At 69.0% G+C, this 27,190-nt stretch overlaps 1 protein-coding gene across 1 annotated transcript; it reads right to left on the reverse strand.

Annotated features, from left to right (window-relative positions):
* ITGA7 (integrin subunit alpha 7) lies at window positions 1-26,236 on the reverse strand. Its single transcript, XM_077838879.1, is given in 28 exon segments — window positions 1-180; window positions 1,109-1,234; window positions 1,318-1,416; window positions 1,639-1,752; window positions 2,112-2,219; window positions 2,573-2,749; window positions 3,141-3,243; window positions 3,460-3,537; window positions 3,772-3,851; window positions 5,749-5,829; window positions 5,906-6,110; window positions 6,394-6,506; window positions 7,059-7,208; window positions 7,308-7,477; window positions 7,856-7,917; window positions 8,532-8,627; window positions 8,892-9,019; window positions 9,217-9,305; window positions 9,652-9,845; window positions 9,996-10,203; window positions 12,601-12,720; window positions 13,025-13,156; window positions 13,517-13,772; window positions 14,440-14,519; window positions 14,896-15,023; window positions 24,033-24,334; window positions 24,336-24,523; window positions 26,218-26,236. Coding segments are annotated over 28 exon segments (3,786 nt in total).
* Between the last annotated feature and the right edge of the window lie 954 nt (window positions 26,237-27,190).

Raw genomic sequence — 27,190 nt, forward strand, 5'->3', positions numbered from 1 at the left:
CTAGCCCGAGACGGGCACAAGGCCGTCGCTGCCCTCGCTCCAGTTTGTCACCCAGTCCTTCCTCTGGATGGTGCCCGTCTTCTCCTCGCGGAACAGCTGGCGTTCCTCCCGGGGGATCTTGATGGCGTGGAACTGCGGCACCGCGGCCTGCTGGTACCGGGTGCGCCTGAAGAAGCCCACCTGGAAAGAAGCCAGAGAAATGGAGTCAGCGCCCGGCCCCCCTGGCAGAGGCCCAGAGGCTCCCGCCCCACGGGGGGGGGTGCCTGGGGCAGGGCTGGGCCGCGGCAGGCGGAGGCTGCATTGGGCTGGAGCAGGGGTGCCCCCACGTGGCTGCCGCGTGCATCAGAGGGGGCGATGGGAGGCCAAGGCAAGAGACAGCGTCACCTCCCCTGCAGGTCTGCGCCAGGCTCATCCCCACGCGGCAGGGACGGGCCCAGCTCCTTCAATGCCCCTGGCAACTCCCAGCCCGACGGCCCCGGGCCGGGGCACCCAGCACACGGGCATGCAGCCTGCCACACCCAGGCTCTGGCAGACACACACACACCCCATCGGCACCCGCCCCGGCACACCCAGGCTCTGGCCTGGCAGGACCCCCAACAGGCCTGGCACACCTGCACACTCATGCATTGTTGCTTCAGATGCTCTTGCACACCCGAGCACGCCCCTCGCCCCCCGTGAACGGGGGGGTGGGGGGGGACTGTTACCGCTAGGCCTCCCCGGCTTGTTTCTCCACCTCGGAGGGCTGCACGGCCAGCCGGGCCCGGTAATAGTTGGCAGCGTACGGGGCGGCTCGGCTGCTCCGCTGGAAGAAGCCGCACTGGGGAGGAAGCAAGGCCGAGGCGAGAGCATCAGGCCCGGGCCAGAGCGCCGGACCCAGGGGACGCCGGGGCAGGAATTTCCCTGGGTGGAGCGAGGGGGCAGGGGAGCTGGAGGAGGCTGGGGAATCTTGGGCCCTAGGGAAGGGGAGTCCCAGGGGGTGCACGGGGAGGGGGTGTTGCTGGAGGTGGAAAGGGGCAGGGGCCCAATCCCTGGGGGCACATCTGCCCTGGAGCAGAGACCCCCAGGCAGGGGCCAGGGTAGCCGGGTCCCCCCTCCCTCCTGCTCTCACCTTCCACAGGATGGAGACCAGCAGCCCCAGCACCAGGACCCCAGCCAGCACCGCGATCAGGATGATCCACCAGGGGACACCCTGGGCCACCACCGCGCTCGGGTCCAGGTAGATGGTGACGGGGATCTGCGGGGGGAGGGATCAGCAGGATCAGGACCGGGAGGCGGGGCAGGGGGCAGGGCTGGGGGGGGGAGCGGCCAATTAGGTACCTGCGTGGCGGCGTCCTTCAGCACCAGGCTCTGGACGGTGGATTTGACGGTGATGTTGGCGTGGACGAGCAGTTCCACGGAGGTCACGGCCGGGTACTCCTGGGGGCAGGGACATGGCTCAGCCTGGCGCCCACACCCGGCCCCCCGCCCCCCCGAACCGTTCCAGGCGGATGCAGGATTCTGCACCATTTCCTCTCGTAACGTGCGGTGCAGCAGCGACTCGGCCCCTGCGTCCCCCCCTGCGTCCCCCCCAGAGCTGGCTGCAGGGCAGGCCAGAGCCCTGCGGGGAGCCTGCGTCCCCCTTGCCGGCCGCCGGCTCACCTCCAGGAAGGTGCTATTCCACAGGCGCCCCCAGGCGGTGAGCACGGCCGAGCGGTTGAAGCTGAAGAGCGGGCACCGGAAGACGAGGCAGCGGGCGGTGCCCCGGGCGCAGTCCTGGAGCGGGGAGACAGCGGGTCAGTGGGCTCCGGGCAGTGGGGGGTGGGGGGAGCCTGACCCACGTGGACAGCGGGCGGTGGGGGGATGTGACCGTCCGTGGCTGCTGTGGGGTGCAGTGTTCAGGGCCCAGCGCGCTCCACCCCAGAGGGGGTTGCGGGGGCGAGCCCTGGGTATCCAGGCTGGAGAGCACTTCACCGTGTGCGGGGAGGAGAGATTCCCATCCCCCCCACACACATACAAACACACAAGTGACCCCCAAACCCCCAGCCCAGCACCCACCCCAGCCCCCGTGGGGATTACCCCAGCCTCCCCCCGCCCCGCCTGCCCGGATCTCCACCCCACAGAGCCGCTCTCACCAATGTGACGTTCTTCCTCTCAGCGTGGGCACGGTGCCACCAGGACCCCGTGCTGGGCACCTCCGGGGGCTCGGCCTCCCTCCTGCTCCTGCCCTGGCCGTGACCCTCCTGGGGGCAGCGGGAGAGGTCACCGGGCGGCTCCGTCTGGGGCTCCTGCCCCCCATAGCCCCCCCAGCCCCTCTGGGATGCTGCAGCACGAGCTGTGCCCCCCAATGCCCCCTCCCCCCATGGCAGGACCCTCTGGGGAGGCTGGGCTCTCCCCCCCATGGCCCTGTGCCCCTGCACGGCTGGGCACCGCTTAGGGCAGGGCCCCAATCCCCATAGCTCCGTCCCTGCAGCCGGGGGCTCCAGTGCCTCGTTCCCCTCCCCCCGGGGGAACCCCAGTCCCCTCTCCCCGCCGTGGCCTCAGAGCCAGAGACACCCCGAGATGAGCAGCAGCTCCCCGCCCCCATGCCACGTACCAGTGCCAGCCGCAGGGGGTTGGCTGCCGGGCTGCAGGCCATGCGCTGCCCGGGCCAGGCCGCCAGCTCCAGCCGCAGCGGGTAGAGCAGCCACTTGCCGTTGGCAATCTCGTGGGGCCACATGAGGTTGAGGAAGGCCGAGCCCAGGGTGCTGAGCGACTGGCCCCGGTTGGAGACCTGCGGGGGGGCAGGGACCCTGAGCCAGGCGCCGCCAGGGGAGACAGGAGCCCTGGCTCTGGGACGAGCAGGGGAGACCCTGGAGCCAGGACCCCTCTGCCCCCTGAGTGCCCTCCAGCCATTCACCGGCTTGAGTCTGTGGGGCAGGGTCAAATGCCCGTCCACCCGCCCAGATGGGGAAACTGAGGCACCGAAGGGGGAAGAGATTGAGCTGGACATCCGCACCCCCAGCCCCCCTGCTCTAACCACTAGACCCAGCTCCCCCACCCCAGCTGGGAATGGACCCTGGCGTCCTGATCCCAGCCCCGCCATGATCCGCAGCTCTAGACCCCAACCATGGGGCGGGGGGGAATGCCCCGGGAGCCGCCCCTCCCCCGAGCGGGGTACTCACCGTCACCTCGTAGCGCACGGCGCTGCCCACCTGGCCCTCGCTGTGCATGGCGCTCTCGCCCAGCACCCGGCCGCCAAAGAACAGCCGCCGTGGGGCAGCCACGCTGCGGGGGGGAGGGCAGGCTCAGGGGGGGCGGGGGGAGCCACGCAGAGCCCTGCCCCCGTCCCCACCCCATCCCGCCCAGACGGCTCGCCCCGCTCCCACCCCAGCCCGACAGCTCCCCCCGCCCCAAGCTGCCTCGCCCCTGCAACCACCCTCGACGGCTCGTCCCTTCCCCCGCCCGGGCCCCACCCCCAGACGCCCCATCGGGGGCACTCACCCCGTGACCGACAGGGGCAGCTCAATGACCACACGTGCCCGCGCCGTCACAGGCCGCAGCCCCGGCTGCTCGCTGATCCTGGGGGGGAGAGTTGGGGGTGGGGGCGTCATGGGGGCTTCCCCCACAGCAACCCCCCCAGTGACCGGCTTCGATTCCTCCGCCCCCGCCCAGCCCCTGAACATCACCCAGCCCCCGCCTGGCCCCTCTGCTGCCCAGTAACCCCCATCGCCTGTTTGCTCCCTCCTACCCCCCCCCCCCCGACTCTCCCCAGGGCGTCCCCTACCCCCACCCAGCCCAGCAGGGGGCGCTCACGTGCTCAGCTCCAGCTCCAGCTCCAGCTCCCGGGTCTCGATGGTGATGCCCGAGGTGCTGACGATGAGATAGAACCGCACCTGGGGGGCAGAGGGATCAGAGCCATGGGGGGGCAGAGGCCAGGGGGAGCAAGAGGGAGGGAGTGAGGTCTGAGCATAGTGGGGGAGGGGGAGCGAGGTCTGGGCACACTGGAGAGGGGCACTGGAGGGGGAGCGAGGTCTGGGCATAGTGCGGGAGGGGGAGCGAGGTCTGGGCGCAGTGCGGGGGGGGGAGCGAGGTCTGGGCACACTGGAGAGGGGCACTGGAGGGGGAGCGAGGTCTGGGTGCAGTGCGGGAGGGGGAGCGAGGTCTGGGTGCAGTGCGGGACGGGGAGCGAGGTCTGGGCACACTGGAGAGGGGCACTGGAGGGGGAGTGAGGTCTGGGCGCAGTGCGGGGGGGCACTGGAGGGGGAGTGAGGTCTGGGCGCAGTGTGGGGGGGGAGCGAGGTCTGGGTGCAGTGCGGGGGGGGAGCGAGGTCTGGGCACACTGGAGAGGGGCACTGGAGGGGGAGCGAGGTCTGGGCATAGTGTGGGAGGGGGAGCGAGGTCTGGGCGCAGTGCGGGGGGGAGCAAGGTCTGGGCACACTGGAGAGGGGCACTGGAGGGGGAGCGAGGTCTGGGCGCAGTGCGGGGGGGGAGCGAGGTCTGGGCACACTGGAGAGGGGCACTGGAGGGGGAGCGAGGTCTGGGCATAGTGTGGGAGGGGGAGCGAGGTCTGGGCGCAGTGCGGGGGGGGAGCGAGGTCTGGGCACACTGGAGAGGGGCACTGGAGGGGGAGCGAGGTCTGGGCATAGTGTGGGAGGGGGAGCGAGGTCTGGGCACACTGGAGAGGGGCACTGGAGGGGGAGCGAGGTCTGGGCATAGTGTGGGAGGGGGAGCGAGGTCTGGGCGCAGTGCGGGGGGGGAGCAAGGTCTGGGCACACTGGAGAGGGGCACTGGAGGGGGAGCGAGGTCTGGGCATAGTGCGGGAGGGGGAGCGAGGTCTGGGTGCAGTGCGGGAGGGGGAGCGAGGTCTGGGTGCAGTGCGGGAGGGGGAGCGAGGTCTGGGCACACTGGAGAGGGGCACTGGAGGGGGAGTGAGGTCTGGGCGCAGTGCGGGGGGGCACTGGAGGGGGAGCGAGGTCTGGGCGCAGTGTGGGGGGGGGAGCGAGGTCTGGGTGCAGTGCGGGGGGGGAGCGAGGTCTGGGCACACTGGAGAGGGGCACTGGAGGGGGAGCGAGGTCTGGGCATAGTGTGGGAGGGGGAGCGAGGTCTGGGCGCAGTGCGGGGGGGGAGCAAGGTCTGGGCACACTGGAGAGGGGCACTGGAGGGGGAGCGAGGTCTGGGCATAGTGCGGGAGGGGGAGCGAGGTCTGGGTGCAGTGCGGGAGGGGGAGCGAGGTCTGGGTGCAGTGCGGGAGGGGGAGCGAGGTCTGGGCACACTGGAGAGGGGCACTGGAGGGGGAGTGAGGTCTGGGCGCAGTGCGGGGGGGCACTGGAGGGGGAGCGAGGTCTGGGCGCAGTGTGGGGGGGGAGCGAGGTCTGGGTGCAGTGCGGGGGGGGGAGCGAGGTCTGGGCACACTGGAGAGGGGCACTGGAGGGGGAGCGAGGTCTGGGCATAGTGTGGGAGGGGGAGCGAGGTCTGGGCGCAGTGCGGGGGGGGAGCAAGGTCTGGGCACACTGGAGAGGGGCACTGGAGGGGGAGCGAGGTCTGGGCGCAGTGCGGGGGGGGAGCGAGGTCTGGGCGCAGTGCGGGGGGGGAGCGAGGTCTGGGCACACTGGAGAGGGGCACTGGAGGGGGAGCGAGGTCTGGGCATAGTGTGGGAGGGGGAGCGAGGTCTGGGCGCAGTGCGGGGGGGGAGCGAGGTCTGGGCACACTGGAGAGGGGCACTGGAGGGGGAGCGAGGTCTGGGCGCAGTGCGGGGGCTGGGGGGCAGGAATTTGGGGGGCTGATCCCCACCTGAGCTCCACGCTTCATGGGGCTCCCCAGCTCACACTGCACTTGCGAGGCGTTCGGGTTGGGCAGGCAGGGCTGCTTCTCCTGGAAAGGTCGAGAAATCAGAGACCGGGGCCTACAACCCCTGCCCCTGCCCCCCACCCGCGCCCCCCTCCCATACCAGGCCGGGCCCGGCCCACGCGTCGTGGCCCCGGACGCCGGAGTAGGGCAGGGCCTCGGGGAAGGTGGCCGTGAGCAGGGCCTCGTGGGCGTCGTCCCCGTCCCGCTGCGGGGCCGCTGGGTCCGAGGGCAGGTTGGTGACCTGGATCTCCAAGGCCACGTCCTTCTGGTCGCTCATGGCGAAGACGGCGGTGCCATCGGAGTCCCTGCGGCGGAGAGAGGCAGGCCCAGTGCCACGGTGAGGGGCCCCCGCGGGCAGCAGCCCAGAGACCCCCCCAGCTCCCCACCTCATCCTGGAGAGAGCGGGGGGGCAGCATGCGGGGAGCTACTGCCCCGGAGGGTGGGATCTGCCCCCAGACCCTCCCCTTGGATAGATCCCGAGCCCCCCGCTGGGAGTGACCGGGCCAGCGGGTGTGAGAGGGGCCAGTCCGCGTCTATGACTCCTCCCCCAGCCCTGCGAGCCCCGGGCTCAGCCCCAGCCCCCCTCACCTGGGCAGGGGCAGAAAGTCGGAGTCGCCCACGCGGGAACAGAACCGGTACTGCAGCTGGAGGTTGCTCTGGCAGATCTTGTCCTCCCCGCAGCCCTGCTTCAGAAAGTTCACCTGGGGACAAACGCCCCGGGGGCGAGGGGGGGCGGGCGGGCTGTCACGGCCCCAGGCAGCGCTCCTCCCCCTCCGCACTGCGCCCGCCCCCCAGCAAGGGCCCCCCCGCCGGCTCAGAGCCCCGCCCCAGAACATTCCCGCCCGGAGCCCAGCTATGCCCGCAGCCCCGACAGACGGCGCCCGCCCTGGGGTGGGGCCCGGCCGCAGCAACTCGGCACAGGGCTCACTCATCCGGCACCGGCATGCAGCCCCCAGGACACAGCAACCCCCCAAAGGCTGAAACCGCCAGGAGGGGCAGAACAGTCCCCAGCGCCGGGCGCTGGCCAGGGCACCCTGGCGGAAGGCACCAGGGGATCGGCACTGCCAGGAGCTCTGATCCCACAGGACAAGCTGCTCGCAGGGCAACGGGCCAGGGGTAGCGCTGATGGGCGGGGACAGCGCCTCCTGCAGGAGCCTGTTCCTTGCGGGTCTCCCGTCCCCGTGCTGAGCAGGCCTGACCCCGCTGAGCGGGAGCCAGGTCCCCGGGGGCCGTCTCCCAGGAACCCCCCTCACCTCTTCCCTCTGGCTGCTGGGCAGCTGGGCGTTCAGCACGGGTATCAGCGGGGGCAGGGCGCTGCCCTGGACCTGGCGCTTGCTCCGGGCGTGCTCGATGCTGTACGTCAGCACCACGACGATGGGGCGGAGCTTGTCCCGGATGCTGTCCTGCAAGGAGAGGGAGCAGGGGGCTGAGCCCGTGGCACACTGGGGGGCAGGGGCAGGGGCAGGGGCAGGGAGGGGCGGGGCTGGGGCAGCAGGACGCACCTGGAGCTGGAAGGTGGCCTTGACACAGGCAGGGGCGCGTTGGTGGGGCAGCTCCACCACGTCCGAGAACTGGTGTTCGGGGTCCGTGGGCTTCCGGTCCAGGAAGGCGACTCTGGGGGCCTGGCCCCGCTTCCGCCGGTCCACGTCAGCGTCAAAGGTGTACGCGAGCACTGGGGGAGCAGGGACGGAGGGCATGGGCTCTGCTGTGGGGGGATGGCTCACCCATCAGCCAAATGCAGCCACCTCTGGGGTGGGCACGGCAGTTGTTTATACAGGGATCTGTCACCCAGTGCTGAGATGCAGCCACCTCTGGGTTAGGGCTCCCCAGGTAGGTTAGAGCACCCTCAGGGTTGCTCTGGGTTATGTCCTGCTTCCTTTAACATCCTCTGGGCTCTGGGACACAGAGAATAGCCATGGGGCAGCGTGCTCTGGGTGTCTCCCTGTGCCGGGTCCGGGAGTAGGGCCAATGCAGAGGGGGGTATGCTCGACGGGTATCCCCCCACCCCCACCAGGCCTGGGGAGTGCGGGCCTGGCCCGGCAGTACTCACTGACGCGGGGGCTGTAGCTGGCAGGACTGGCCGTGTAGCTGAAGCAGGCTCGTACTTCCACGCTGCCCAGGGAGAACACAGAAAGGCTCGGACTCAAACCAGCCGTCCCCCTGCCAACGGCAGAGCTGAGACCCTTGCCCCCCACCTCCGGCTAGGGGGACTCGGCACCCCACCCTCCGGGGAGGAGGAGGAAGAGCAGGGCCAGCTGGTTCCCTGCATAACCCGGCTCTAAGCAGCCTCTGGGAACAGGAATTTGCCCCTTTCGTCGGGGTCAGAGTGCGCCGCTGCCCTTGAGATGGGCGGCATTAACCCCATTGTACCCCTGGGGAAACTGAGGCAGGGATTGGCCCAAGGCTCAACAACAGGTCAGTAACACAGCTGGGCACAGAACCCAGGAATCCTGGCTCCCAGCCCCCCTGCTCTAACCACCAGACCCCACTGCCCTTCCAAAGCTGGGGATAGAACCCAGGAGTCCTTGGTCCCTGCCCCCACTCCCTACCGGCTCTAACCACTAGACCTCCCTCTCTCCCCGGGTGTGGAATGTGTACGTGGCTGGCAGGGGTCGGGGGGTTTCTAGGCACGGGGGTGATACAGGCCCAGCTCTGGATCCCAGGGAGCCTGGGGGTGGGGGTGAGGACGGGCAGCCCCCTCCCCAGGACCGGAGGGCCGCTCTCACCAGATGCCCAGTTGGCGGGGGCAGTTCCTGCTCTCCAGGTCGATGTTCTGGGGGGAGAGGGAGACGTTCTTGGAGACGTGGATGACGGGCCGGGCTCTGCAAAGCAAGAGGGGAAACCGCTGGCAAAGACGCCCAGCCGGACCGCGCCCCGTCTGCACCAGGCCTCCAGCTCTGCCCAGTGCACCGGGCGGCCCAGCCCCTCCCGCACGCCGGGCACGGTTGGAGCCGTCGGCTGCACCAGCGTCGCCCACGTGCTGATCCAGCCGGCCGCAGTGCGATGCCCGGGGCCGGGGGGCGTCCCACCAGGCCCTGCCCAGCACACGGCTCCCTCCCGCAGGCCTGGAGGCGGCCGGCGCCCACCTGTACAGCACCACGCTGTCCGAGAGCGAGCCAACGAGCAGGTCCGGGTAGAGATTCCCGTCGACGTCCAGGCCCCCGGACAGGGAGTAGCCGAAGGTCCTCACCCCGACGCCTTCCCCGTCCAGGACCTGCAGGGGGACAGACGGACGGACGGAGAGCCGGGGACGCAGCAGCTGCCTCTTGGGGGCGGAGCCGCCAGCGTTTAGGACAGGAAGTGAAGGGGGACCCTGGACCCCAGTGGGACGGTGGGGGAGGGGCTTGGGGAGGACCCCGCGGTTCAGTGACCCCCCCACCCCCGCCCGGCGCCCTGCTTGCGCCCTCTCACCTGGGCCGGTTTGGTGACGATGCCCAGGCTGCTGCCGTGGTAGATATAGACCTTGCCGGCTCCGTCAAATGGGGCTCCCACGGCGATGTCTGGGGACGGGGGGGCAGGGTTACGGCTGGAGGAGGCCAAAAGGGGGGTCTGCACCACCCGGGCACTTGGGCCAGAGCTAGGGCAGTTCCCCTGCCCAGAGCTGGATACTTGCCACGTGGGGGGGTCCCTCCCCTCCTGCAGGGGCGGCTCCAATCCCCAGACCCCATAACCAGCCCACACCCACAGGGGGAGCCCCCCGAGGGACGGCGCTGTCTCCCCAGAACCCAGGACACCAGATCAGACCCAGCCAGGCTGCCTTTGCCCTGCCTTTGCTGGCACTTGGCTCCCCCGATCCCCCCTCTCCCCCCGAGCAGACCCCCTCCCGCCGACTCCCCAGCCCCTCACCCTGGAAGCCGTCCTGGTTGAGGTCCCCGAGGGCGGTGAGGCTGATGCCGAACATGGAGTGGGACGTGCCGTTGAGGCGGACGGGGCGGGTGCCCGCCCAGCGCCCCGCTTGGTTGATGTAGACGTAGGCCGCCCCGCCGATCTCCTCCTGCCGGTCGAAGAAGTGGGGCGCCCCCACCACCAGGTCCATCCAGCTGGGCAGGGGCAGAGGGCAGTAGGGTCAGGCCCGGCCCCTGCCGGCTCCCGCCCCACGCCCAGCGCCCACCAGCCCAGCCCGCCCCGGTGCTGCGGGGCTCAGGTCCCGACCCCCCAGCCCCAGGGAGCCCGAGACGCCCCCGGCTCACCCGTCGCTGTTCAGATCCACCACGGCCACGGCGTAGCCGAAGGAGGAGGTGAGCTGCTCCCCGGGCAGGATGACCTCGGGCACCAGGCGGTTGACGTTGTCCCGTCGCAGGATCACCACGGCCCCCGTGTGGTTGGCCCGCGGGGCCCCCGTGACGAAGCTGAGCTGGTTCTGCTGGGTCAGGCCCTTCCCCGAGTCCACGGAGAAGCCTGCAGAGGGGGGCAGAGAGACAGGCGGAGTTGGGGGGGGGGTTCCCCAGAGCTGCAGGCCCCAGGGCTCCTCAGGAGCAGCAGGCCAGGGACTGCCCTGGCCCTACTCAGCTCGGGTGGGGAGAGGCCAGCCCAATCGGGCCCCCCCCACTGGCTGAGCCCCCTGCTGCTGCATCCCGGGGGGGATACACGGGCTCTGTCCAATGCCGTGCCGTCGGCCAGCGCAGCCCGGGCGTACGTGGGCCCCGCACCAGCCAGACGCACCCAGACTGCTGCCCCCTGCTGGATGGAAGCAGCAGGGCCCCTGCATGTGGCAGAGGCTCTGTACTGCGCAGAGCTAGTGGGGATTCCCCGTAGCTGCAGTAGCACGGGCTAGGCTGGAAGGACCTGGCACCTAACCTGCCCCCCGCAGTCGCGCCTGGGGCTCTTTGAGGCTGGATAGAGTCTCCTCCGGCCACCGACGACACCTCCCCCCCCCGGGGGAGATGAGAGGTTTGGCTAACACACACCAAGCTCACAGGCTCCTGGGGGCTGGACAAAGTTCGGGGGCAGGGGGTGGCTATGGGGCACCAGATGTGGACTCCACCCACTCATCCTCAACCCCACCACATGGCCTAAAGCCAGGCCCCCTGCCCCCTCCTCCATATCGGGGTGGCCCAGACCACAGTGATCCCCAGCGCCCGGCCCCTCTGCTGCTCCATGTGTCTGTCTGTCCGTCTCTCTCTGCTCGGCCCCCCTCAGACATTTGGCCTGAGGACCCGGGATACAGCCACGGGGGCGGGATGATGCGGGGGCTGCGGGACACGCCTCATATTTCAGATACCAGAGTCCCCGCCTGGCCCCCAGGTCCCAGCATGGGGGGGGGGGCGGGGGCAAGGCCCAGCTGGCGAACACCCGGCAGGGTGGGGGAGGGGTGACAGTTCCGCAAGGGGGGGGTTCCCCTACAATGCTCAATGGGCGGGGGGGAGGATTGCACAAAAACAGCAGCTGAGTGAGCCCTCCCCCCCCACACACACTAACATGTCTCTGCTCTCCCCGGGCCTCCAGCGGCCCCTCGCCGTGCCTCAGTTTCCCTGCGGTGCTCTCTAATAGCCCGTTGGACCACCCAGCCTATTGGACCGGCCTGTCAAAAATTAGAGGGAACATTGGTGGAGGGTGTCCAGTGGTTAGAGCTGAAGGAGGTGGGGGTGGGAGTCAGGACTCCTGGGTTCTATTCCAGCAGCTCCAGGGATGCGGCTCCCCCGGCTGGTTGCTGAGGGGATGATGCCAGGCAGGGCGTGCCCATGCCACGGCCGAACCCCCCAAGCGCTGCTCCGTGCCGGCCGTCTCTGGGGCCCAGGCCGGCAGCAGGTCAGCATGTGGGAGCTCCCTGCAGGCAGGAGTGGAGGCAAAGGGGGGCAGCAGCTGGGGCTCAGCGAAGGGGGGCACATCCTGCTGGCATGCGCTGGGCAGAGCCATGCACCCCCGAGCAGAGCGACACCCCCACGCACCCCACAGGACACACCACGTGCAACACACAGCCCAGGGCACCTCGGGGACTCTTCCAGGCTCCACGTCCCTCTCCCACCGGGGATTCCCAGCCCCCCACGGCTGCTGACCCCCCACCCAGGACACCCCAGCCCGGATGGGACCAAGTGCCCGTCCCCGGAGCCTGGAACGTTCCCCGATGGCACGAGACGCTCACGCCCGGCAGTGGAGCTGGCCTCCCCCGGCGCTTGGGCTGCCCTGACTCATCGCCTCCCCCCCGGCACCCAGGGGGGCAAGGGACAGTGCAAGCGCCTGGAGATGTGAGGGGTGGGGGATCCTCCCCCCCTGCTCGGGGCCTGGGGACAGCGGGACGCCCCTCTGAGCAGGGAAGGGTTCACACCCCTCCCCAGTGCCTGACTTGCACGGCCACCAGAGGGCAGCAGAATCCGTGTTCCCGGGGCAATGAGCACCAGGACGGGCAAATATCTGGGCACTAGCCTCCAGCCGGGCACATGCAGCCGCAGAGCTGGGGGGAACGGCCGGTGCACCAGCAGGGAGAGAACCACGCAGGGGTGTGGGTGTGTGCGGGGTGCGTGTGCAAGGACGGTTTGTGCACGCACATGGGGACCTGCCTAGGGAGGGGCGGGGTGAGTGTGAACGGGCGTGTGGGGCTGCGTTCAGGGAGGGGCATCAGTCACCCCTCTTCCCCCCCCCGCCCCGAGCTATAGGGCAGCAGGACCCGGGCGTGGTGCCCCCCGCTGGCCCAGGAGCAGAAAGGAGTTTTCGTTTCCCCTCAGCTCCAAACGCCAAGAGGAGAAGGCCGAGCTCCGGGGGGAGGCAGCCGGCGTCCCCGGGGGCGGCACAGAGCCGGGCACCCAGCCAGCCGCTCGCCGACAGGCGGGCACCTCGCACGCCGCCGCGGTTACAAACCTAAGTTGCTATTCTGGGCCACGTCGCCGACGGTGCCGGGCAGCCGCTCGCCGGGCTCTGCCGTTTTATACACCAGCTGATCGGGGTCTGCGCTATGCACGTTTGTCATAAACAGCAGCCCTGTGGGGCCGCGCCAGGCCGGGGGGCGGGGGGGGGAGAGAGAGAGAGAGAGGGTTAAAGGATGGAGACCCCTCCCCACCCAGGCAGCGGGGAGCCCCAAGCGAGGGCACCGAGGGGTCGGCCCCCCGGGCAGCAGTGGCTTGACAGAGACGCTCCGATCACCCCGTTTCCCTCGCTGATTTCCTTCCTGGCGGGCCCTGCGGGTGACAGACTCGAACGACCGCTGCCAACGGCCAGGGGCGGGTTTAGCCCTGGTGCCCGGCCCTGCCCGTGGCCCTGCCCGCCGCCTGGCGGCGCTCCCTACCGAAGTAGCTGTTGGCGGGCACGGGGATGAGGGAGGGGTCCTGGTCCTTCTCCCCCCCGGCTTCGTAGGGCCCATCGTCGTAGGTACCCAGCTCCAGGGAGCTCTGGTTAACGAGCTCCACGCGCAGGTCCCCTGCCAAACCAGAGAGGGGTTAGTGGGGGCAAGGCGGCACGGGGGCGGGCGGGGGGGCCCGGGCACAGAGATTGGAGCTTCCAGCGGTGGGTCTGAACTGAAGGTGGGCACACTCCCTAAAGAGAAATGGTGCACCCCTTCCCCCGCCCGCCCCCCCCAGCCACGGGCCCCTTCCCCCACCCTGCCCCTCCCCTGCCATGCACTGTTCCCCACCCTGACGAGTTACCGCCAGTCCCAGGATAGCTGGGCCCATGCTCTGATCCGGGGGGGCGCCCAGTCCCCATTGTCTGTGGGCATGGGGTGAGAGGAGGGAACCCCCCCGTTCCCCCGCCCCCCCACGCCATCCCCGCCCCGGCTCACCCTTCCAGTTGTAGGTGCCGGGCGCCCCGAAGAGGATGTAGTGGTTGTCTGCGGTGAAGCCGGCCGACACCCCCTGCTGGCAGAAGCCGAAGCGGTCGTGGCCCTGGGGGCGCCCCTCGCAGAACTTCCACTCGCCCCCGTCCAGCTCCTCGCCCACCGTCAGGTCCTGGCTGAGCACGTAGCAGCGCCCGATGACGTCCCGTGTCTCCAGCGGCTGGTTCACCCGGTTCCGCGACTCATAGAGGTGGGCGCAGGTCTGGATCGAGCCGGGGGGGCGGGTTAGAGCGGGTCCCGCCCCCCTCCCCCACGTGCCTGATGCCTCTCCCCTGCTCACACCATCACTCGTGAAACACGAGGGCCTCGCTGCTTGGGGAGGCAGGATGCAGGGGACCCAGCTCCTCGGCTGCTGGCTCTGGGGAGCGACTGGCCTCAGGCCACACAGCGAGTCAGCAGCAGGGCTGGGAATGGAACCCAGGTGTCCTGGCCCAGCCCCCCTGGCCTAACCACTGGCCTCCCCGCTCCCTTCACAGCCAGGGAGCGAAGCCAGGTGTCCTGGCCCAGCCCCCCTGGCCTAACCACTGGCCCCTCCACTCCCTTCACAGCCAGGGAGCGAAGCCAGGTGTCCTGGCCCAGCCCCCCTGGCCTAACCACTGGCCTCCCCGCTCCCTTCACAGCCAGGGAGCGAACCCAGGTGTCCTGGCCCAGCCCCCCTGGCCTAACCACTGGCCCCTCCACACCCTTCACAGCCAGGGAGCGAAACTAGGTGTCCTGGCCCAGCCCCCCTGGCCTAACCACTGGCCCCTCCACTCCCTTCACAGCCAGGGAGCGAAACTAGGTGTCCTGGCCCAGCCCCCCTGGCCTAACCACTGGCCCCTCCACTCCCTTCACAGCCAGGGAGCGAATGCCCCAGCAATGCCACTCACCGCGATCTTGCCACCGGCGCCTTGGCTCGTCACACTGACCCCCAGCCACTGGTTCTCCTTGCTCTCCTTGTGCAGGTCCACTGGGGGGGAGGCGCAATCAGCCGCCATGCAGACAGCCCCCTGGGGCCCCCGACGGAGACCCACTGCCCCCCCCAGCCCTCCCCTTACAGCAGACCCTTGGCCCAGGATTTCCACCCACTCCGCCATGGGCAGCGCCAGGCACCAGCCCCGAGACAGCTCGGCCATGGGCCACGCGCAAGGAAACGGGGCCAGATCCTGCTTCTGGCTGCAGCGGTGTAAATCAGAAGTAACTCCCCACCCATTTCAATGGAGTCACTCTGGATTTACCCCAGCGTCACTGAGGGCAGGGTCAGCCCCCCCCCCACACTGGGGATTTACCCTGGTGCCACCAAGGGCAGGTCCCGGCTCCCACCCCCAGCCCCGGAACGAGCGTACCTCCCCCGTCGATGGGCACGCGCCAGCAGTCGTCGATCTCGTGGGTTAGGGGGCAGGCGTAGAGGCCGCCCGTCCGGTTAGCCCCCTGGCCCGGGAGGGCTGGTGCCTGCGGGGCTCCCACCAGAATCCTGGGGGGAGACGGGCGAGCGTCAGCGGAAGGCGGGAGACGGGGGCAGCCGCAGCCGGGGGCAGCCGCAGCCGGACGCCCCTCGGGACAGGGTCCGGGGCTGCAGCGACGCCGGGCTCTGAGCCCGGGGGGCACAAGGGGCCCACGTACAATTGCCAGGTGACACCCCCTGCCCCCCGGTCAGTGCCGGCTGCGGGGGAGGGTCGATGCGTGGCCGAGAGCAGCTGCCAGCCCTGGGACAGCCGCGCTGCGGTGACCCCCAGGAGTGGGATAAAGCCAGGGATGGGCTGCCAAAATCTTAACACCAGTTCCCTCCTCACCCCACGAGGGGGTCGTTGCCCCCCCCCGCCCCCCGGGACTCCTGCCCCATCCAACCCCTCACGTTCCTTGACACCCCCCGCCAGAACCGGGCAGGAAGGTCTCGTGGGCCACCGTAGCGGGTGCCCACCCCGCCCCCAAGAGCCAGAGGGACCTGCCGGGGGGCGAGGGGGGAGTCCCGGCGGTGCTTACCTGGGGCAGCTCCCAGAAAGCATCCGGCAGGTCCCTCCGGCTCCTAGGGGCGGGGGAGCGTAGCTGGGGGGGAGCAGGAGGAGCGGCCGCTGGAGCCCCCACGGGGAAAATTTGATGGGTGCAGACCCCCCACCGGCAGCTGCCCGCCCCGTGCCCAGCCCCAGCTCACCTCCGCTCCGCCCCCTCCCCTGAACCCACCGCCCCCTCGGCTCCTCCCCTAAACCCACCGCCCCCTCTGCTTCTCCACGCCCCCCCCGCCCCGCCCCCTCCCCTGAACCCACCGCCCCCTCTGCTTCTCCGTGCCCCCCCACCCCCTCCCCTGAAACCACCGCCCCCTCTGCTTCTCCACGCCCCCCCCCGCTCCCTCCCCTGAACCCACCGCCCCCTCTGCTTCTCCGCACCCCCCCGGCTCCTCCCCTAAACCCACCGCCCCCTCTGCTTCTCCGCGACCCCCCCGTTCCCTCCCCTGAACCCACCGCCCCCTCTGCTTCTCCACGCCCCCCCCACCCCGCCCCCTCCCCTGAACCCACCGCCCCCTCTGCTTCTCCACACCCCCCCTCCCTCCCCTGAACCCACCGCCCCCTCTGCTTCTCCACGCCCCCCCGCCCCCTCCCCTGAACCCACCGCCCCCTCTGCTTCTCCGCGTCCCCCCCAGCTCCCTCCCCTGAACCCACCGCCCCCTCTGCTTCTCCGCACCCCCCCGCCCCCTCCCCTGAACCCACTGCCCCCTCTGCTTCTCCGCGCCCCCCCACCCCCTCCCCTGAAACCACCGCCCCCTCTGCTTCTCCGCACCCCCCCTCCCTCCCCTGAACCCACCGCCCCCTCTGCTTCTCCGCACCCCCCCACTCCCTCCCCTGAACCCACCACCCCACTCTGCTTCTCCGCGCCCCCCCGCCCCCTCCGCTGAACCCACCGCCCCCTCTGCTTCTCCGCACCCCCCCGCTCCATCCCCTCCCCTGAACCCACCGCCCCCTCTGCTTCTCCGCACCCCCCCCCCCGGCTCCTCCCCTGAACCCACCGCCCCCTCTGCTTCTCCACGCCCCCCCACTCCTTCCCCTGAACCCACTGCCCCCTCTGCTTCTCCAGCGCCCCCCGGCTTCCCGCCAATCAGCTGTTCGGCGTGTTCAGGGGAGGAGCCGGAGGCGGAGCGGAGGTGGGCTGGGGCTGGGGGTGGGGCAGAGAGCTGCCAGTGGGGGCTCTGCACCCATCATATTTCCCCCGTGGGGGCTCCAGCCCCGGAGCACCCGTGGAGTCGGTGCCTAAGGTGCCACTTTTGGCCGGTTAAATTTAGAAGCCCTTTTAGAACCGGTTCTCCCTCGCGGATCAACCGGTTCTAAAAGGGCTTCTAAATTTAACAACCGGCTCCAGCTCCCCACTGCCCGTGGGTCTCGGGCTCCCCTGGCCAGATGTGCTGGGGGATTTGGGGGAGAGCAATGGGCCCAACAAAGTCAATCCACGCGCTGGTGCCCAGTCGGCAGATGGGAGCAAGCTTGGGGTCACTCCTGCCCCGGGGCGGGGTCCAAGCTGGCACCCCTAGGGGGAGCGGCCCCATGGCCCATTCCCCGCCTCCTGCCCCCCGCCATGCGCGCCTTCCAAAATCAAACAACTAATCAATCAAACGCCTGGACGTAGGAGCCAGGGGGAGGGGCTTGGATAGGCCCCGCCCCTCTCACCAATTTGAACACCCCCCACAATCCCTGTCCCAGGACCATCACAAAACCTGGATGGGGATTTTTCCATTGTGGTGGCCAAGGCCGCGGGCTGGGGCAGGGAACGGGGCAGGCGGCTGTCCCGGGGGCAGGACACAGGGGTCCAGTGCTCTGGGATCGGGGCGCCCAGCCCCAGCCAGGGACCGGGCCGGGGGGCCCTGCTGTGGGGAGGAGGAGTGGGCACGATGGGGCTGGGGTGGTGACTGGCACCTGGCTGAACAGTCGGGAGGGGACCCGTGGCTCAGGACGGGGGGAGGGCTCCCGGGGGCTCTGCCCACGCAGGACGAGGGGCTCCCCGGAGGGCGCCCCACACGGATGGGCCGTGCCCAACAGCTGCAGCCTCGGAGGGGAGCCAGCCCCGGAGCCAGCTGTTCTCAACCGCCCGGGCCGCTCGCTGTGAGGGGGGCAAAGAACAGCTGGATCCCCCGGCCCCCAGATTTTAGCCTGTCCCTAGCACGCCTGCCTCACGCCCCCGGTACCAGCTGCAGGGTCACAGGCAACGGGCCGGGGGGCCGGGCACTCGCCCAGTGCCAGAGACTGCAGCCTGCCCGAGACAGAGAGAGAGAGACGGGGCCAGAGCCCCGCGCAACCCCCCACCGACCCCCCACCGACCCGCACCCCCAGAGCCCCGCGCAACCCCCCACCGACCCACACCCCCAGAGCCCCGCGCAACCCCCCACCGACCCACACCCCCAGAGCCCCGCGCAACCCCCCACCGACCCGCACCCCCAGAGCCCCGCGCAACCCCCCACCGACCCCCCACCGACCCACACCCCCAGAGCCCCGCGCAACCCCCCACCGACCCGCACCCCCAGAGCCCCGCGCAACCCCCCACCGACCCCCCACCGACCCACACCCCCAGAGCCCCGCGCAACCCCCCACCGACCCGCACCCCCAGAGCCCCGCACAACCCCCCACCGACCCACACCCCCAGAGCCCCGCACAACCCCCCACCGACCCGCACCCCCAGAGCCCCGCGCAACCCCCCACCGACCCCCCACCGACCCCCCCCAGAGCCCCGCACAACCCCCCACCGACCCGCACCCCCAGAGCCCCGCACAACGCCCTGCACAACCTCACACACACACAGCCCTGCACAACCCCCCACCGACCCACACACAAAACACCCCGCAAAACCACCCCCACAGCCCTGCACAATGGAATGGGCCACGCTCCCCGGGCGGTTACACACACACAGAGCCTGCCTCCCCCCCGGAGCAAACCACTGAGTTTGCCCTTGACTGAGGTGAAACCCAAGGTGTGATCTAACACCTGGGGGGGCGGGGAGGAAAGAGAAGAGGGGACTCTCACACCCACAGAGCTGGCTGGTGGGATGGGGGGGGAGCAGTGACCCCACCCCACCCCAGGCTGCACCCAGAGCAGGGAGACAGACAAGGTGAAACTGACCTGGGAAATGGGCAAGGCCACCCCACCTCTGCAGACTGGGAGGGGGAGGGATGGGGATGGGGGGGCTGGATCCTGGGCGGTTGGGGGGAGGCAGGGGAGGGCAGGTTCTGATGGGAACAGCCTGGAGCACCGGCCAGGAGCCAGTCACCACATGCGATAAATAACCAGGACCAGAAGCTGCCGCGTAGTCAGGGACTTAATCACCAGGTAATTAATATCCGGGGAGCCCCCAGGGGCAGAGATGCGGGACTGGGGGAGAGGGCGACGGAGCAGGGGGGGTCTCTGCTCTTGGCTGGGATCAGGACTCAGCTGCGGGGGTCACGCCCCAGTCTCAGGGCCACCACACCGGACTGACCCGGAGCCAGGGGCGGGGATCAGGCCCCTCGCCCACCGGCAGGCGCCCAGCACCGGGGGAGGTGCCGCCTGCCCCAGACAAGCCCCCAGCCCCCCCATGGGAAGGGTTTGCCCAAGCCTGGGGCGATGGCAGCATTGGGCCGCACGCACATGGCTCCCTCGTGCACCAGGACAGCAGCCTGCCCCACGCCTGTCCCGTCCCGTGCACACCCCCCCGGGCACGGGCCCTGGCACAGCGATGGGCGAACTCCTGTTTCCTGGCGGCCCCAGCCACACTCCTCCCCTCGGCACATGCTCCTGACACGCTGACAGCTGGGCACGTGCCCAGATCTGTGCCCTGGCGCACGACTCGCTCTCGCCCACGACTGGCCGGCACGCTGGGCCCTGGTGACAAGAGGGGGCCGGGATGTGCCTGGGGCCAAGCAGCCAGGACTGGCCACAGCTTCAAAGCAGGGGGGTTCCTGCAGCCAGCAACTCTGGGTGGCCACCAGCCCCAGGCTGCCACGCACAGGGACCCCGGGGGCGGCAGGACAGGGGCCAGGGCACCCAGCAGAGGCCAAGGAGCCCATGAAGCAGGCCCCGGCAGCAGGCGGTGAGGGGTCCCCCGCAGCCCCAAAGGGGAGGGAGGTGGAGAATCCTGCCCCAAAGCCGCAGGAGGACCCGGCTCTGCCTGGGACCTCCTGGGGCGGAGACCCGCAGCCAGGCCTGGGCCGAGTCTGGAGCACCCCACAGCCACTGGCCCAGCCCAGACCCGGCAGCGAGTGGGGACAGGGGCCCTGCAGCCCTGCCGGGGGAGCTGGGCTGGGAAAGGGCCTTAGGGGCCGGGACCTGGGGCTTGGCTTAGTCCCATTGTCCTTGCCAGTCCGCCCGTTCCCTGACTAGCACCAGGCCAGCAACAGCAGATTATGGAGCCCCCGCAGCCGGCGCTCCTGCCCCGCCCCCCACAGCACCCCCCGCTGGGAGCTGCCCCCAGCCAGCGCTCCTGCCCCGCCCCCCACAGCACCCCCCGCTGGGAGCTGCCCCCAGCCAGTGCTCCTGCCCCGCCCCCCACAGCACCCCCCGCTGGGAGCTGCCCCCAGCCAGCGCTCCTGCCCCGCCCCCCACAGCACCCCCCGCTGGGAGCTGCCCCCAGCCAGTGCTCCTGCCCCGCCCCCCACAGCACCCCCTGCTGGGAGCTGCCCCCAGGACTCCCCCCCAAACAGCACCCCCTGCTGGGAGCCCCCCCCGCCCCTGCAGCCTGCGCTCCTGTCCCATCCCCCACTGGGAGCCCCCTCCCCCGGCCAGCACATCTGCCCCATCCCCCACAGCACCCCCTGCTGGGAGTCTCCCCCCCCCCAGCCAGTGCTTCTGCCTGCTCCCGCAGGGAAAGAGAATCCAAAGCAGCAGGGCAGCTCACGAGAGGAGATAGAGCCGGAGCCGGTAAAAATAAACTGGAATTCACTCCAAATAACTCGGCAGCAACATGCCCAAAAAAGGACAGGGCCAGAGAGATCCCATGAGCGTCTGTGCTGGCCCAGGGCACCATGGCAGCCACCTCGGGGGTCCCAGGGGCTTGGCACGGTGCCACCCCACACCTTCCCTATGCCCCCACCCCAACTCCCCACTGGGAACGCACCAATGCTGCCTCGTTTCCCCAGCGCCCCACCCTGCTGCCATCCCCACTTAGCTCCCCAGCTAAGCCCCCCGGGGCCCCTGCGTCCCATGGAGATTTAGTTTCCCTTTGCATCACTGCTGATCCCAATGCGAGCACGCCAGGCTCATCATCCTGGGCTGGTGCCACAGGCCGGCTTCACGCTGGCGTCAGTCAAGATAAAGAACCCGAGTCACGCCCGGCTAACGCCCTCAGGCGGCAGAATCGGGGCCAGGACTGGGCAGGATCTTTCCTTCTCCCTCTGTCCTGGGCAGCAGGACACCTGGGTTCTATTCCCAGTTCTGCCACTGACCCACTGAGTGACCTTGGGTGAGCCCCAGCCTCTCTGTGTGACTCGGTTTCCCCTCCTGCCTCTTGGCTGTCTTATCTAGTGAGACTGAGCTCCGCAGAGCACAGATGGTCTCCAATTCTGCTGGTGCAGCGCCTGGCACGACGGGGTCCCGATCCCAGGTGGGGCCCCTGGGCACTGCGGCCCTATAAGCCCTACCCCTGGGTTTGCACCTTGCTGCCAGACCAGCACACAACGCTTCGTGCTCCCTGTGCGCTGTGGAAGTGACTGCGCAAGGCACTGGGAATCGGCCGGACACAGAGCTGACGCCGAGTGTCCCAAAGGGCGAAGAAACAAGCCAGGTGGACCCCAGAAATACCCCAGTGCCAGGGATGGGACGGACCCGACTCGCAATCCAAAGCCCTTGGTGCCGAGCCTCCCCCCTCGGCAGCGTGCGACGGCCCAGCCCCTATTTGCACTAATCCTGCACTTTGTCCATGCAAACGCCCGGGTGGCTCTGAGCAAGAGCAAATCCCCCCGTGGGGAGGAATTCCAGGAACGTTTGACGGGGCTTCACCCTGGAGAACAAGGAACATGACCAAAGTCCCCCGTCCCCACCCCCAGTAAACAGACAGTCGCACGTAGGAGCCCTTCCTGTGCCAACCGGGGCGTGAGATCCGAGCTGCCCCAGCACCTGTTCCTTAGCCAACGGACCGGCCTGCGCCCTGCCCTGCTGGGAGAGGGGCTGGCATTGCACTAGCTCAGCCCAAAGGGACTTGGTTTTATAGGAGTTTTTACCTTCTCTGGGCAGCGACCACCCCTCCATCGACCCCCAGGGACAGATCGGGTCTAAGTGCGCGGAGCCAGTGAGGGCACTGCTCCGAGGACGCTCACAGCAGCCAGGGCTCCAAGTGGGGCTCCCGCTGCCAGGGGCCCAGCCCCAGGGGGAGCTGCCCCAGGAGCTCACACTGCTCCCGGAGCCCACAGCCGCTGCCCCCGAATCCCAGAGAGAGTTGGCAGGAACCACGACAGGCCAGGAGCCAACAAAGATCGGGCCGGAGGCGTGATGGGGGACAGCACGTTCCCCTGGCTGCCGCTGCGCCCACGCCGGCCCTGCCTCACCGCCAGCCATGACTCACCTGGCTTCAAGCAGCTGCCAGGAGCCCCCAGTTCACCCCCCCAGGTGTCCCAAGGGGGGGCACTGAAGAGCCCTGGGGGGCATTATAAGACCACAAGCTTCACCCTCACTTCTCACCCCACCTTCCGCTGTTGCTCTGTGCACTCGATGTGCCCCACCCCAGAGGTGGCACCATCCCAGCAGGGCGAGTTTGCAAAGGGGCTAGAGAAGCACCATATCCCCACCCCCATGGAGCAGGCGTGGGGCCGATGCTGCTGCCAGCGGGGCAGGCCCAGGGGGAATCTCAGCCTCCCACGCCCACGGATCCAACCAGCCCGGGGTCAGCGCTATTGATTTCTTCTCCTGGCTCAGGCTCCAATCCATGCTGAATAATTCACAGGGGGCAGGACCCAGGGATTTGGGCCCAGGGCAGCTCGCAGAGTCTGGGCCCCTCACCTAAATGGCCCATTAATGATTCCGAGCAGGGCCCACAGCTTCATTAATATTCATCAGGGCTTCCTTTAACCCTTCGCAGCTCCCTCGGCAGCAGGGCACACACTGGCCCAGCTGGGAGCCGCCTGCGTCCCTTGCCCCAGGCAGCCTTGTCCCTGCACCCAGTGAGAGCCCAGTGGGGCCGGGCAGAGAGGGCCAGAGCGGGGCACTGCCAGGCTGAGGACCGCAAAGCGCTGACATAGCCACTGTCCATTGCTCCTGCATCACGAGCCATGCCACCCGTACAGAGCTCAGCGGGCCCTAGTGGATAGAGCACAGCACTGGGCCCAGGGAGCCCTGGGTTCTGCTCCCACCTCTGCCGCGGGGTGACCTTGCCCAAGCCCTTTCCCCGCCCCATGCCTCAGTTTCCCCATCTGCACAATGGGGATAATGACACTGTAAAGTGCGGGGAGGGGGGGATTATTACACAGCTCAGCTCTGCCCCCCCCAACACATTCTCCCACCAGCATGTCTGCACCCCCCTGAAGGTGGGGGGGGAGGAACTGCTGTGGTACAAGGTCCCCAGCCCGTGCCCCCTCCCACCCCCCAAGGGATCTGGGCATCTTCTCCTCTTTGGGCAGCACCTGGGCTGCTCCAAACAGCGCCCCTCCTCTGCCCCCCCCCCGGGGGCACCAGCAGGGCCCCTGTGTCCAGGCGCAGAGCATCCAGCCTTGGCAGGAGCCCTGGCCCAGCCCCATGGGGTCCCTGTACTAGTCAGAGACGCCCCCAGATGCGCCCTGGCCTGCGCAGCCCCCATCCCTCTGGAGGGGATCCAGCTGCCCCCTTTAGGGTCCCAGAGACGGGAAGAGCACCTGACCTGACAGGTGCCACCCAAGGTCACCCAGGGAGTCAGGAAAAGAACCCAGGAGTCGGGCTCCTGCTCACCACTAACAACAGGTAGCTCTTAGGGGTGACTCCGGATTGACCCTGGGGGAGCTGAGATCCGAATCCGGCCCTGATTCCATTGCCGTGGGGGGTGACTCCGGATTGACCCTGGACACACTCTGTCCCGGACACCCCTGAAGCCCGGGGCCAGTCTGGGTTTCCCACTGGAAGCTGGATCTGGCCCCGGGGCCCCACGAGCGGACCGGAGAGAATTCGGGGAGCAGGAGGGAGCGAACCCCGCCCCAGCGCGTCGGTGAAGTTCCGAGGGGTGGGGTGGGGGGGCGCAGGGCCAGGCAGCCTCCTGGGGTAACAGACGTGACCGTGCGAAACCCCCCCCGCGCGGATCGGCGAGCGGAGACCCCCCCCGGGGAAGTTACTATTTAGAGCCAAGGGACAGAGCGGGGGGTGGGGGCTGAGCAGCCCCCCCACCCCGAAACTTGCTAGGAGCAGCGCCCGCGGGGGGGGGTTGTTGTTTTACAAATACGGCCCCCCACCCCCCCCGCAAAGGGAGCAAAACCCGCGTCCCGGTGCCGCCAGGCCGGCTCATGCGAAGCGCCCGGGGACCCCCCCACGGGAAGGCTCCGGGGGGGGATAAGGCGACCCCTCCCCGCACTCACCAGCTGGCGGGCTCGGGCCGGAGCTGCCGGTGCAGGGCCACGGAGAAGCCGAACAAGCTGCCGCCGGCCCCGTCCTTCAGCAGCGGGTCGGTCCCGTCCAGGTTGAAGGCGGCGCCCGCCAGGAGCTGGAGGCCGAGGCAGGAGAGCCAGGCGCCCGGCGCCCCCCGCATGCTGCCGGCCCCGCTCCCGCTCCCGCTCCCGCTCCCGCAACGCGCCGGCCCCGGCCCCGGCCTTCCCCGGCCGCTCGCTCGCTCGGGACCCGAGGCAGGTGCGTGGGACCCCCGCGGCTGAGCAGCGCCCCCCAGGCCGGGCCGGGGCTTCGGGGCCGGGCAGCTGGCGAGGGCGCCGCCCCCCGCACGGGCATGTGCTCCGCAGGGGGAACGGCCGTGCGGGGTGGGGTCGGGCAGGCAGCGAAGGAGGAGCCGGATCGCCGTGGGAAGCGGCCAGGACGCCAGAGCCCCGGGGAGTTTCACGCCCCGCGGGGTGACGGGCTCAGAACAAGGAAACGAGTCGCCCACTAGCTGCACCTGGCCCAGTTCCCGCTCCCAGGCAGCCCCCAGAGACCCCAGCTCCACAGCCCGGACCCAGCCGGGCTGGCAGCCTTGCCAGTGCCCTGCGTTGTTCGCTGTTAACCAGCTGCCATGGTCCACCCCAGAGGCAGCTGCCTGTCAGCGGGAAGGGAAGTGACTGATCGTTGCCCTTTGCGTTTCAGTGTCCCTCTGTGAAGCACCTTGGGGTGCCCCCTCAGGCTGGAGCAGCTGGGAGGCCCCTGCCCGTGAGCTCCCTGCATCTTTCTCTCCAGCGCCCTGCCCCTGAGCTCCCTGCATCTTTCTCTCCAGCGCCCTGCCCCTGAGGTCCCAACCGCCGGAGCTGGGACTGGGGCAGTTGTGACCTTGGGCAGCCAGCGCCCCCTGCTGGGAGAGGCTGGGAAAAGGGGAGGAGGGCAGCAAGCCCCAGCAGTGGGCATGCCTACACCCTGGCCTGCCCGACCTTCGCTGCACAGCATGGGCTGGAGGGAGTTTGCAAAGTGGGTAAGAGTGAATCCCGGGGTGCTCCCTTCCCAGGGAGGCCGGCGTGCAGCGCGGCTCCCACTGCAGGACGACTGCAACCGGGGGGGGAACGGCCGGGCCCCAGAGTGCAGGCCTGACCCCCACCGGGAGCAGGGTGGCCGTCACATTTTTCCAGCACATTTCCAGCTATTTTTAAACCGCTCCTGCTCCCCACGGGCTCTAGGAGATATTTGCGAGTTGGCAGGGCCGCCTGTGGCCACGTGAGTCAGCTCCGGCTCCAACGCTGGACGCAGCAGCAGAAGAATCAGGAGACCCGCAACCTTCCTCCCCCCCAGTTCACCTCCCATCCCCAGGGCCGAGGCAGAGCTGGGACAGATGGGGGACCCCACCCCTTGGCAGACCCCCATCTCTGTGACCAGTTGCCTGACAGCAGACGGGCCCCAGGAGCTGCTCCCTCGCAGTGGAGCCTGGGAAAGGACCCAATTCAAGCCACCGTCCCAAGGAAGCATATGGCTTTAGCGCCTGTTAACTCCCTCCACCTGCACATCCCCCCCCGCCAAAAAAACCCATTCTGTGCCACACCCGAGACCTGAGATCAGACCCCCAAATTCCCCCCGCCCCGCCCCCTCGGCAACATCTTGACATGGCCCATCCGGCGGGAGAAGGCTGGTGTCACTCAGGCCCGGCTTCGTGGGGGTGCAGACGTGGAGGCAGATGTGGCTGGGAATCGAGGAACAGCCGGTGTAAATGAAACCAAGCCTTGGGCCGTCCCTTCAGCCCTCGACACAGAGGGGCACTCAGCCATCTGTCTGCTCAAATCTCGGCCCGAAGGCCACACCCAGCAGCCAGGTCCTGGAGCCTGGTTAGCGAAGCAAGACGCTCTCTGTGTCTCTCACTCCTGCTGCTCTTCTGTGGGGTTTGTAAAACCCCCCTGCCAAGCCCAGGCTTCCAACGTCCACGTCAAGCACCCCAAGATCCGCAGGCTAGTTTAAAAACCACAAGATTGTTTAAAACCATGATCTGGGGCTCTCCACCTTTGGATCCCACTTGGGCCAGGGATGTCACTTTTCTCTGCAACCACAAAGGCCAGACACTTCCTGGCTTTTGTAGCAAGGGCTGAACGTCTTATGTCATGGCAGGATTCAAGGAGCTGGGGCTCTGAGAACAATCCTGACCATCGTCGGCAGCACCCATTGGGATCAACGCCTGCGTTTCTGCCGGGTGGAGCTGGACGAAGAACACGCAACACTGACCAGCAAACAGCTGCTTCGTGGATCATCTGCCCGCCCTCCTGTGTCATAGGCCAGAGACTATCCCCCCATTTCTCCTGCACTGCCCCCTGGGTGCCTGATTAAACCATCTTCCAAAAAGACCTCCAGCCTGGCTGCAAAGACCCCACGGCCTGGAGGATCTGCCCCGGCCCTTGGGAGTTTGTTAACCGCCCCCGGCCAAAAACCTGGCCCACAGGGGGGCAAGGGCAAGCCTGCTGGGAGAACGCCAGGGGGCCCGCCAGCATCCGTCAGCATTTCCAACTGCGTCTGAGATTCTGCTTCACTTCCTGTCCTAAAACTGCAGCCTGGCCTCGCTGTGCCCTGGGATAGAGCTGCCACCCGCCACCCGCCGGCTGACTGCTTGCCCCAAGGGTTCCCTCAGCAGCTGGCTTTGTACAGCATCTGCTTGAGTCCCTTCACAACGGGAGGCCCCCAGCTGAGAGCGCTCCGGCACACGGGGTCCCCTCTTGGAATCCCTCCCCTGCGTTCCCCCCTTGGGGGCGTTTCTGGGTTAATACAAGTGCCAACTTCCACATGCGGAATCCCCGAGGTAGAAGGTTCGGTGGGATTTGAACCCTCAGCTCCCCCTGGCTTCTGAGAGCCCCGTTTGGTGGCAGCCAAGCCAACGTGATTAACCATCAAGAGAGGAGTGTGGAGGGCTGACAGTGGGGCTGGGACTGCCCTGGCTCCCCGAGGTACTGGGGAGCCAGCTGGATCCAATTCAGGGAGTCTCGTGAGTGCCTCAGGGGGCGGTGGGTGGGGCTGGCACAAAGAACTAGGCCAGAGAAGGGAAAAACCACTGTGGGTGTGGAAAGAGCTGGAGTCAAAGAGCATCCAGGGGCTGGGAGCGGAGCGCAGAGGACAGAGGGTTCCAGGC

Source organism: Eretmochelys imbricata, chromosome 20 (genome assembly GCF_965152235.1).
Source record: "Eretmochelys imbricata isolate rEreImb1 chromosome 20, rEreImb1.hap1, whole genome shotgun sequence".
In the NCBI taxonomy this organism is placed as follows: Eukaryota; Metazoa; Chordata; order Testudines; family Cheloniidae; genus Eretmochelys; species Eretmochelys imbricata.